Raw genomic sequence first — 12,829 nt, 5'->3', positions numbered from 1 at the left:
CCAAAACAGGTGCCCACGCTGCCTGGCCGAGGACGCCGACGTGTTCCACATGTTCTGGACATGCCCAGTGATACAGACTTTCTGGGACAGAATCAGAACCAAGATAGCACAAGGGGGACTTCAACTACAAGCAGAGCATCCAGAGAGATACCTTCTAGGCCTCTTCCCGAGAGGAAGCAGACACGAATCGCACCAAGCAAAAATGAAGGACCTAATCTGCATCTTGGCTAAAAGAAGAATAGCAATGTCATGGAAGTCAAAGGAGGGCCCGAACATAGATGCATGGTGGTCAGATCTCCAAAAGTGGGCGCAGACAGAGACTGTGGTGTGGGTAAGAGTGGTGAAAAGAGGGGAAGGGGAACAGTACACAAGTTGGCCGCATGGAACTCCTTGATGCAGGACTTATTCGACATGAGAGATGAGGGAGATAATGAGGAACCCGTGGGGACGACAGAATAACGAGTAAGAATGGGGTTACCCGGCACGAGTGCCATGGCGAGGCACCTCTGTAAAGAACTCAGCGATAGAAACAAAAAAAAGGTGATGGACATGAAGGGTACGGTCGCCTGGACCCAGAGGCGGCTGAAGTATGGCAGGCTCCGAGGAACATCCTAACGTGCCAGTGATGCTGTGCCATGCCAGATTGTATGTTTTGTTTTTGTTGTTTTGTTGTTGTTTAAAACCAATAAAGAAATTAAAAAAAAAAACCATGAATGAATCATTGTGTAGAACAATAAAACAACAAGTATTCCAGCTCTGATGATCTGGTTCGATGGAGCTGTCAGTATCCATACCTCGTGCTGCTGAAGAACATCTAGGGATGTTGTCAATGTGGTGGACGCTTCAGCATCTCCCTGAAAAACAGTACTTGCATTACTATGGATAACACTAATTATAACTGAAAACAAACACCAGTGGACGATAACTAAGGTGTATATCAATTGGAAAGCACTAACCAAACATTCAGTAAAATAATTACACAGTACACTAAAAATATTACTTGACATGCATAAAACAAGTCTGTAGCGGAATAGCCAAGTAAGATTACCTGATACGCGCTAGAAGTGTTTGATAACTGCGAGCACGTCACGGCTGTAGAATGTTCTTGCTTCAGATTCAAGGGCTAGTCAAGCAGTTGTAAAGGTAAATTATTGATTGATAATGAAATGCCAATATTAAAAATTGCCATGTAAGGAGACAGAATACTTGAGAGTAATGCTAATGAAAATGCGCAATATAGCACAGTTCCCTGTGCCCATATATAGATTTCGTTTGTGGTTTATGAAATCGAAAAAGAATATATTGATAAATGTCATTATTCAAAAAGCTATACACTCATATCAATGTCGAAAGTATTACAAGGGACACAACACCTAAAATATCAATGAATCCATTCGGCTACCTACACACTACCGCAAGGCCTAAAGCTAAATCCAGACACTTGACTCACCAGTAGCGGAATGTGGACGAATAGAGTGGGAATAGCGTTCGCGAGTAATTTCCGTGTCGTTCGCCGTTTATTCTTCTTTGTTACCCAAGATGTTGTGTACATGTTCGAGGAAAAGGGCCGGCTGCAGATGCAGTATCGATCACCCCTCTTGTCCTTTAAGACTTGCTGGACTCTACTTATCAGCTCATCCAGTGGATATCCGCAATGTCTGACCCATTCTCTTATTCGATCAACAGTTTTCGGGAATAAATGCATTGTAGTGCCTTCAGATTTAGCATGGGTCTTCGAAGGGCAACCGCTAATCGAACAGGCACGCATTGTTGAAAATTCTGAAAAGTAAATATTGACATTATTATACAATCTTGATGAATAAAAATTTGATACAAAAGTAAATGAACCATACAATGTTCAATGCAAGGTTTGTTTTGGTCGCAGGAACTATACCAGTTCATCATGTGCATCTTAGTATTTGCATAAATTGCAGAAATGTATAAATGATGTGACTAAACTCTGAACATGTGACTCGTCCCTTGGATGTTCTGTCTTGCACGAGAAGGAAACATGCTTACATTATAGACTGGACCCCCGAAGGATGCAATTCGGTGACAATTGCCACAGATGAAAATAAATGGATCTATTGATAGCATAACAATGGAAACTCAAGTCAATATCAATGAGACCAATGAACATAGCACTATTGAGTACTCTACTCGCAAATAGCTAGAAATTTAAAAATCAACGAAATATGACTAGGATACATGGCCTTAACTTGACCAAGAAACAGTTGGATTCAGCAAGCAGAACAGTATGTTGCAGGAGAACAGGTAGATGGCCACAGGTAGCACACTGACGAGTTTGTTCAAAGCGGTGACAGAAGTTCACGGATAGCACGACCACGAGCAGATTAGCATAGATCTCAGTGGTTCTCAGGTAGCACGTTCAGGTGTTGACTTGCAAAGCACAAAGATGTTCTCATGAGACATATCAAGTGGTTTATAAAGTATTACAAACAGGGGTGTGTTTGTGAATGAATGACGTGTGTATGTCGCGGTATTATGTGGTTTGCCGGGGCCGGCCAGCGTGAGGGTGGGTCCTGGCCGGACACACAGGGTCTGAGGAGGCCATGTGAGCGATGGGCCCTTGGCGTGGGATACCTTTTGAAGTGTACATGCTGTTTGGCACCTTGGCTGTTCGAACCCCTGACAGCCCCCCATGGCAGCGCTCATCCACTGGCGCGAACCGCCTTTGATAGAGGGGGGTGGGATGGATGGGCCTGGGGCGTGCAGATAAGGCACAGGAAGACTGCTGAATGGAGACACACTTATGTGGATTGCAGGGGGGTGGCCTGCTTCAAGGGGGAGCCCTGCCTGGAGAGACGGAGTCTGAGGAGGCCATATGAGCGATGGGCCCTTGGCGTGGGATACCTTTTGAAGTGTACATGCTGTTTGGCACCATGGCCGTTCGTGCCCCTGACAGCCCCCCATGGCAGCGCGCATCAACTGGCACGAACCGCCTTTGATAGAGGGGGATGGGATGGATGGGCCTGGGGCATGCAGATAAGGCACAGGAAGACTGCTGAATGGAGACACACTTATGTGGATTGCAGAGGGCCGGCATGCTTCAAGGGGAGCCCTGCCTGGAGACACGGAGTCTGAGGAGGCCATGTGAGCGATGGGCCCTTGGCGTGGGATACCTTTTGAAGTGTACATGCTGTTTGGCACCTTGGCCGTTCGCGCCACTGACAGACCCCCATGGCAGCGCGCATCCACTGGCGCGAACCGCCTTTGATAGAGGGGGGTGGGATGGATGGGCCTGGGACGTGCAGATAAGGAACCGGAAGACTGCTGAATGGAGACACACTTATGCGGATTGCAGGGGGGTGGCCTGCTTCAAGGGGAGCCCTGCCTGGAGACACGGAGTCTGAGGAGGCCATGTGAGCGATGGGCCCTTGGCGTGGGATACCTTTTGAAGTGTACATGCTGTTTGGCACCTTGGCCTTTCGCTCCCCTGACAGCCCCCCATGGCAGCACGCATCCACTGGACTTGTTGGTATGGACTTTTGTTTTTGTTAAACTAACCACTTTTTTAATACTTTATATAGTTATACTTCGCCTTTGATAGGGCAGAGGGGTGGATGGATGAGCCGGTGGGCGTACAGACAAGGCACGGGAAGACTGCTGAATGGAGACACACTTGATTCATTTAAAAACCAAAACAACCTTTGTTAAAATATATGTGGCGTTTTATTTTGTTTCTTTTTTTGATGGCACAAAAATACAAAACTTTACACATTGTACAGGTCAGGTTGCAGCACAGCGAGAGAAAATCCCCTGTACTGACGGCTGTCACTCGGGAAAGTTTCTCTTATGGCACGAACGGCACAGGCGGGTATTACTCTTCGAACGCGGTTTCCAAGCCTCCCGTGAAGCCACCATGCAAAGGAACGATAGGCCACCAGCCGGTACCACCTGTGAAAAATAATGATACAAACTGTTTTTAAATGACCAAGATAAGTTGATTAAATGTTTGTTGTCAATGACAATTTGTGTAACTAATGTCATTCTGCTTGGACAAATGCTATCTAGAAACTGCACACTATTGAACGACTTTCATGCGTTACAATGATAAGTAGATGTAATTTTGGATATAGGAGACGACCATGAAATAGTAGTGGCATCACAAGCAGATTATACTTACTCGTTACTCGGATTACGAGGACGAACAGTTGCGCGAAGTTCGTGCATAAGCACCAGCTTTATCCTAAACACGAACCGTGTGAGGCAGGCTGCCCTGAAGTCTGGCAGCTCGGTGATGCATTGCGGTCGTGGCTCACCTTCAGAAATGTAGGCCACGCATCCAGAGTTTTCGCAGCAGTTCTCCTCCTCGGTTGGCATTAGCTTGCACGATTGCATGTGCACCAGGTGGAAACACCATGCATGTGACTAGGTCCAGTGTCTTCATCCGTTGATTCGTCCTGCCAACTGCTGTCCGAAGCCCCATTGTTTTCGCATGTTTCCCTTTCCAGTAGTTCCTCCTCGGTATACTCGGGCTCGTACATGTAGGGCATTATTGTAGCCATTGTGTGGTAAACAAACTAAAATAATTTATAGCGATGGTACAGGTGTTCACACGGGCTACAAGCAGCAAAGGTAGCTGACCAGAGCACAGAAACGAGTCACAGAATACTCAAAGTAACACAGAGAGAGGAATGGAATCGAAAATCTGCTGCTGTGTGTTGTGAAATGGTCTGTTTATACTTATTGAGGAAAGAGGCATCTTGCTATTTCCATGGCGACACGTCATTAGCTGAAGCGCAGCGATTGTTGACAAGAGACGTGCTTTGGTGTTCTGAAATGGGCGGTACAAGTCTGCTGATGACAGGCTCAGAGGCGGGGGATATGATTTAGTGCCGCAAAAGCAGGTGAGCCAGGGCGATGAGGCAAGTGATAGGATTATCACAAAATGGCAGCGCCTGGTGCCTGTTTTCGCGTGTGTTTAATGGAGGAAAACTTGGGTAAGGTCCATAGGAAATTTTTCTAAAATCGAGCGACCTAGGCTTAAAAACACATGGCAGACCCGTAGGGACAATACATTTTTTTGACCGAACCATTCCTTTAAACGTTGCATATCTTTGCAGCTTACCTTGTTAATGGGGCTACTGATTTGCTTTCACACCTGCCTGCACTTGCTGGCTTGTGTCCAACATGGAGTAAGCTATGCCATTGATTCACTTACTGCATACCAGACTTACAACAGCCGTTAACAAATAGTGATTTGTCATTGGTTATAGGCTGACAGGTGATACAGCAGGGGCTTCCTGCAAATCCAGGAATTCCTAGGCAACTAATGCAAATTGCTGTCCTTCTGGACTCAAGACATCTTCTTGATAAATTAGTCATACTACTTGGAGTAGGTTCCACTCAAGAAAGGCGATGAACCAATCAATTATTTACAGTCGAGTTGCTACGGATATCGCTCGGCCTCCGTTTGAAGAAAATGCAGATGGCCCGATGGTTTTGGGTTCCCAGTGTACCAGCAGGTTTGGGAGAAGAGGCATTAGGTTAATGAAAAACCATGTGCAACACGGGGCTGACTTCATATGCAGATTAATAAGTACCCACCAGGCTCCAAAGCCTCACACCGAGGAGACTGCACACCTGATGCTTGTTCAGACTTTGCAACCGACGGGCGGTAAGGCATTTCTCTTAGAAGGCTGGACACAGTTCTTGCGCCAATGGGGATCCATGTTTAGGTGCAATGTCTATTGCATGGACGTCTGAAAACAGCAAGTTTTTGTTGCCTTCAATGAGTTTCAAGTGCTGATTGGTGGACTGAGGACAACCTACTGGAACAAGGATGCTGTTGCTTTAGAATTGCATGGTGACTCCTCAGCGGCCGCAATGAGGAGGCAGCTCAAGGGATGAGACACTCCAGTGCAGTCACGGAGTTGGCCTGAGAAACACTGCATTGCTACAAAATGTGACATTTTGGGAAAGACTTCTACCTGGTATGATTCGAAACTGTGTGTGGATCGCAGGAAGTTCGGCCCGGTTTATGATCATCGCTACGGGGAGAGTTTCACCATGTACCAACGACGCGGAGTCCAGGAGGATCTAGAGAAGGACCAGGGCAAATGGGCCTTGCTGCGGAATGTTAACCAAGCGCTGAAGCCAAGTACTTTACTTCCGGTGAGATTTCTTGTGCGCTGCCCAGGCGCTCTTTGGTACAGTTAGGTTATGGCGTCAGAAGGTGTCCGCAGGCCTTGTGTTACACAGGGCATTAACAGAGGTTCCAAAATCTGAAGGAAGAGAAAATACATGTGGCATTTAGCATGTCAAGTTAAATTGGTTGCTCGTTCAGCATAAACACTGCACTGAGGGACTTGAAAGTGGCGGGGAAGAGAAGGGGAAAACATGATGGTATGGTTTTATAGCGGTAATAGCTCTCTAAAGGTCACTTCAAAGCACTTCTGCGGAACAGGAGATAGAAGGGAAGGCAAGGAAGTAATAGAGCAGAGATAACGGGCATTATTACAAATATTGCGTGTGGTAAAAAAAAGTGCCAGTAATGTAATTACCGCCACGTTAAACACGCTGCTATACTACGAGTTTGGGAGGTGATGTGGAGGAAAAACTCCAGGTCTAAGCTACAGGTTTTTCCACCACAATAACGGCAACGAATGGAGGATTACCAGGGGTGGAATTCCCACCCGCGGTAAAAGCCTCAAAATATGGAGCCCTACAGGACGCCATTAATCGGGTTTGACACCGCCTGACCACCATACATTATATGTGGATTAACTGTCGGACAGAGTGGTTGTAATGGCAGCAAGGGGTGAGGGGGAGGCAAATCACAATACCGTAATAGTCAATGGGGTTGGCAATATTTCCCTGTAACATTGTGTGAGGTTTTCACGCACATTTAACACATGTTATTAAGCCTAGCTTGGCTCTGTGAGAGAGCCCCTCAGGGCACAGGTTCAGGATGGAAAGCAGGGTGAAAAGGAAGGAAAGAAGACCCATCTCTAAGAAGCTCAAATATATTAACTAGGTGATGTCGTGTGCTTCCAGATCAACAGGGTACACTGTTGGTGTTTGCCATCTGGTAAAATTGGTACATTATGGTAATTGACAGCATTGTTTGGACATGTTGCCCACTCATGATGACTCCAACAAAATCTGCAGGCTGGATTTATCAATATTTAAATAAATCTAGGGCTGTTCTATGGACATTATTTTTTAAAATTATTTTTTGGTCAGTTTATATGTGGTTTCCAGTTATCAATACAAAGTAATCTGGCTTTAATGCTGCCTCCTTCCAAGTGTATATTGCATTTTTAGGAAAAGTGAGTACGGGATTATAAATACTTACTTTTCTTAGTTGAAGCATAACAGAGACCGTTAAGTAATTTAGCTGCATGTTCCATTTGTTGGGACATATTTTAGCAGTTTCTCTGGTCTAGGATTCTCCCGTTTCCGTGTAGCTTTTCATTTTTATCTCTCACCCATTCCAGGACCATTGCTAGCTTCGTTTGTTGGTGTGACCATCTGACCTTTGAACTGAGAGTCCCTATTACTTAATAACCAGTAAGAGGAGCATCCCTTAGACCCAGAGGAAGGGATATGGCTGTCGGGAGAATTCCATCTAGCACAACCTTGTTAAATCTATTGAATTCCTTTATACAATACTTACAAGACCACATATTTAATTAGTGCATATGGTGTTAATCTCTGGAGGTCATGAATTGTATTATCTGCGTAGATGGACGTCAGGTAAGGAGTCCCACGCCCACCCAGTCTGCTTATAATCTGCCTTCTATTGACACACGTATCCGTCATGAAGCTTTAAAAAAAAGAAAATAATATAAATATATATATATATATATATATATATTTATATTACAGGGCCTGCGGTAGCGGGCCTATACTTATGGTTAAGTTGCTCAACTCAAAGAAAGAGCACTTTTTGGGCGGCTTATAATTTCACCCCCCTGGACGAATCATCACCAAACTTTGCAAAAAAAGCATATGGCCACCTACCTCAGAATGATTTTGCAAAGTTTGGTGCAGTTTCATCCAGGGGGGCAAAGTTATAAGGGGGGGTCCCAAAATGTGTGGAATCCTCATAGATGCAATGTGAAAAAATGTTGCTCACAACTGCAGCCCAAACCTCTTCATGGTTTTCCACCAAATTTGCGCTAGGAACGGCGGCTTGGTCCCGAAATTGGGCGTAAATCCGTCGAGTAGTTTTTAAAAAAAATTGGCAAAAAGTAGGAAAACAAATTAGTGATATCGGAGAGCAGCGTGACGTCCGCAGACATCTTACGAGCCCACTGATTGGATGTTTTAAAACATGAGGTGCGTCATATTTTTGGGAACGATCGCCATGTTGGATCTGCAGACAGCCACTATTGTCTGCGGACAGTGCAGTGAGGAAAAAGTCTGTAAAACACATTTGGGGTTATTTAGAGACTGAAAGAGGGCCTAGAAAGGGTGGAGGAGTGGAATAAAGTTGATAGGAAACTGTATTGGTGAATAAAAGCGTTGTAGGTGCTGCCGAGTCCGTGGACACCATGATAGTCTGCGGACCCGCTCTTGCCATCTGTGTCTTTTAAGGGGGATTAACCAATCAGGTTTTGAGGGTCTGGAGGAGGAGTTGAAGTGTACAGGAGTGCAGAATGGCAAGTGTTTTCTTTGTTGTGTGTAGTGAAAATGGCTATGGCTGTGAATAAGCAGAGTGTGTGGATGGTGGGAGATTCCTGGATCCATTCATTGAAAGTTTACAGTGAATGTCGTGGCATCTCTACTACTATTGGATTGGACAAAGTGGAAGTTTCGTGGTATGCAGATTGTGGATTAAAGTGGGTAACCTTATTACCATTCTGTGAGAGGATCGCTCACTTTAAACATCCAAATATTATTGTTGTGTATTGTGGAAGCAATATTTTGGGCTATGTAACTCCATGATCTTTGCACATTGCCCTGAAGGATATGTTGAGAAGACTAATGGACCCGTTTCCAGCTGCAAAGATTATTTTTTCTGAAATCAATCAAAGACAAATATGGAGACGTCCACATTTTGTTTATTTCTGAAATGGAAGAAGGTCGACAGCATGTCAATAAAGGTGTATCTGCTTTTTATATGCTTTAGGAATGGCATATTTTGACAACAAAAATATCAAGTTGGATGATGTAAATAATTTCTGAGGAGATGGAGTGCATTTGAGTGAGGTCGGAAATCAGAGTTTTCTTTTGAATACCCAAAATGCACTAAAACAATTTTTGGGAACTTGTGGAATATGTTGTTAAGTATTTTTTTAGTAGTTGTAGTAAATAAAAAACAAAAATAGAAACTAAATTAGAAGCGGCTTTTGTGGAAGTTGGAAAAAACTACATTCAGTAGAACATTTGTTAGTTCAGTATATAAACTCCCCCACACCCCCCCAAAAAAAAACAGTTCAGAAAGATAGGGTACAGCACATTAACCTGTTTCTCCCTGATAAGGGAATAGCTTTACTCAGAGCACTTCGGTGATTGAATCTTGTGTGGAGGTGCATGGAGGTGGTCCAAAAGGAGTACTGCCCGTGTTGTCTGCGACTGAGTATGACCCCACATTCAATGCATTGAACATGGGAGCCCAAGTCTTTGGGACCCTCCCTACGGTCTTAAAAACCACCACACCCATGACTGTTTCAGGGCGGTGGAGGTAGGCACTTCCTCTACCATTTCTTTATGTTCCTCGTCATCCTCCTCCATATCACTTATAGAAAGAGTACGTTTTTGGCACTGTACGACGAATGGTCACCAAACTTTGTGGAGAGGTGCAAGCTGATTGAATGGTTGAAAACGTCAGGTGAGTCATAATTTTTTTTAACAGTGGTCATATTGGATTGGCAGATCACAGCCTTTGTCCGCGGACAGTGCAATGAGGAAAAGAAGTCTGGAAAATGTATTTGGTATTATTTTGTGGACGAAAGAGAAACATGGAAAGGGTGGGGGACTGGAAAAAGTTGATATTGAGCTCTTTTTATAGGTGAAAATAAGCTGTGTGGGTGCTGGCATGTGTGCCGTGAATTTCTCTGTCCGTGGACATTTCTGAGATTGGTGGGGGGTCTGGGTGAGTCTTATTATTTGAAGATGTATTGTATATACTTGTTATATGGTTTAATTTTATTGCCATGCCCCCAAGAATCTGGCCACTCACTTCTTACCCTGCTAACTCATCCCACTGCCACTGAGACTGGTGGCCTGATCCCTTATGAACCTTACAGGTTCCAGGCCCTATACCTAGTCGACACCATTACCTACCTCCCTTCAGCACTGCCCTTGCGGGCCCACTGCCTGGTGCCTGTGCACTCAACCCTTGGGACTCCTCCGCCCCAGCACTTAGCCAGTGGCCTCCCACCTTGGCACCCCTTGGCACTTCTTTCCCAGGCTCCAATCAGCACTTGCCCATCCCTACTTCCCCCTTCCATTTCATGCACTTCTCTCACTGCACACTGCACAATGCATATGTGCTTTTTTAACAGAACTGTGTACAGTTTCTTTGTATAAGTAAGGAAAATGCAGATTAAAAGATTTCTGGAGCATTGTTAATTGGCAGTTTGTAGAAGTTTAATATGTTGATAGGGTTACATGTAGAGTTTTTGGACGTGATTGCTGGATGGATGTGTGACTTTTTGAAAGCAGCAATGAGGGAGTGTTTAATTGATTGATAGGTTAATTATAATGCGCCTATAAACAAGTGTTTCAAGGCGCAAACAGGCAGGGAGGGGAAAATGGGGGAGAATAAGACAAACAATCTTACAAGGCCTAGTTACATTTAGATCATACAACTGTGCAGACAAGAAGTGAAGGGGAGAGGAAGGGGGTGAAGTGCACACAGTGGAACCGTTCTCTGGGTTAAGAACACGGAAGGCAGGGCCTCCAAGGGGAATATGCCCCAGAAGTGCAAGAAAGGCCAGGTGGCAATACAGGAGGGCCAAAGGCAAGTGCTAGGAACTGGGCAGGGTGGGGGAGCAGGTGTCCTATTTGACTCAGAGGAGTTACAAACATAAAAGCGAAAAGGGTAGAAGGGCTTTCCTGTGCGATGGTGCGCACATGCTATCCGGGTCTTTTAGTGATGCGTGGTCTGGAAAGGGAACTGCAGAGGCTGCGGATAGTCATGATACTCCATGGATTATGGTCCTTCTTGTGTGCTAGAGAAAAGTATTTGTGACAGAAAACATGTTCTGTTCTTTTTTCTTTTTCTGTAGTATTCAATTGTCCATATCTTCCATTAGCATAGTGCAAAATGCTAATGGAAATGTCAGAGAATCTTGTTGAGTCTAACTACTTTATTCAAAAATGTAAAGTAGATGGAATCTATAAGATTAATTTGTTTTAGTTCTATTGTTTAACTGAGAAAGGTGGCTCCAAAAGGACTATTGTTTTGGGGTGTTTTTTTGATTTTGTATTTTTTCCTTTTCTTTGTTTTTTTGCAAGAGAGGCCAAGAAGTAAGGTGGGGGAGGGGGAGCATGAGGGAGGGGGTCCCAATCACAAATATGAAAGCGTAGGTGGACAGGGTAAGATGTTGGATGTGCCTTAAATCTAAGGTAAGGGACAGTGTTTATCATGCTCGTTGATTGCAGCCTCGAAAGCACTTCAGAACTGATCCCCTCTGCAGAGTGGTGTGTTGCAGTAAATACAAAGTACTGTTGTCTTGCAAATATATGGATCAACAGCCTCTTTTATTTCTTGCAGGATAGGTGGTGGGATCTTCTGCCCCACAGGTGTAGCCTGTGTGGTGGCATTAGCGGTTGAGGAAGATGAGGTAGAGGAAGACAGCCTACTAATTCCTGAAAAAGGAACAGCCTTTCTCAGAGCGCCTGGGTGGTATGAACAGGTGTGGAGGCGCATGTACCTGGTACCAAAAGAGTACTGCCTGTGTTGTCCATGACTGAGTATGATTCCACACTTAATGTATTCAACATGGGTAGCTAATGCATTCAACATGGGTAGCCTGAGCCTTTGGTACCCCTTGTACGGTCTTAAAAAACTGCCACACCCAGGATTCTCTCTGGATGCTGGAGAGAGGCATTTCCTCTATCTCCTCTTCATGGTTCTCTTGATCCTCCTCTGCATCATTGCGCCTTTTCCCTTGTCCAGGCCCTCTAGCTGGTGGTGCTGTTGGTGGTGGTGGTGGCTCCTGGGGAGGAGGGATGGCCATGACTGATGCCATTTTTTAAGTTAAATAGTAGGTGTGCCAATACTCTTTCAAGCGGATGCTCTCTCCTGGATTGCAGATGGAAAATGAGTAAAGATTGATCTAGGACTGTCAGATAGATAGATAGATAGATAGATAGATAGATAGATAGATAGATAGATAGATAGATAGATAGATAGTCTGCGATGACGTCAGACTTTCGCAAAAGTCATCAAACAAAAAACAGTGTGAAAAGTTGTCGAAAGTTGATGAAAGTGTTAAGAATATTGCAAAAAGGTGGGGAATGGCACAGTTTTTACTTCAACCTTCCTAGATTGGCTGCAGAAATGCTGCTATATTGGGGGTGAGGATGATGTTAGGAAGCTGTAGCAAATTAGGGTGCACTGGTAAAAACCTATGAAATTCAGTGAAGAAATGTCGTTAAAAGGGACTTTATGGTTACAAGTAAAACCAAAACCCCCCAGAAATTCACCAGTAATGGTAAGCTAAGCAACCATAACCATAACTCTCGCCACCACAGTGCACTGCTAAGACTAACACCCAGGACATCAAAGATGACATCACAAATGATGTTGATGACATCACATATGAAATTAATTGATGAAAAGTTCCTACAAGGTGTTGTGTTTATAATGTTGCTAACAAGAAGTCAGGGGTGATTGGTAGGCCTATCA

The 12,829-nt window shown here is 44.6% G+C and overlaps 1 protein-coding gene across 6 annotated transcripts in view; it reads left to right on the top strand.

The window, feature by feature from the left end:
- The window catches only part of MYO7A (myosin VIIA), a 1,239,317-nt gene that overhangs the window by 519,465 nt on the left and 707,023 nt on the right, over nucleotides 1-12,829 (top strand). For 4 of the 6 annotated variants that reach the window (XM_069640001.1, XM_069639999.1, XM_069639998.1 and 1 more), the window contains exon 1: nucleotides 5,610-6,138. The exons of the other annotated variants lie outside the window; for them this stretch is intronic. In XM_069640001.1, the coding sequence (XP_069496102.1) occupies nucleotides 6,034-6,138 (105 nt within the window). In that variant the 5' untranslated portion in view covers nucleotides 5,610-6,033. Of the gene's footprint in view, nucleotides 1-5,609; nucleotides 6,139-12,829 lie in introns of those variants that run through there. 6 annotated transcript variants of the gene reach the window in all.

Source organism: Ambystoma mexicanum, chromosome 7q, assembly GCF_040938575.1.
Source record: "Ambystoma mexicanum isolate Mex_15411 chromosome 7q, UKY_AmexF1_1, whole genome shotgun sequence".
Lineage (NCBI taxonomy): Eukaryota > Metazoa > Chordata > Amphibia > Caudata > Ambystomatidae > Ambystoma > Ambystoma mexicanum.
This window is presented reverse-complemented; position numbering and strand designations above follow the sequence as displayed.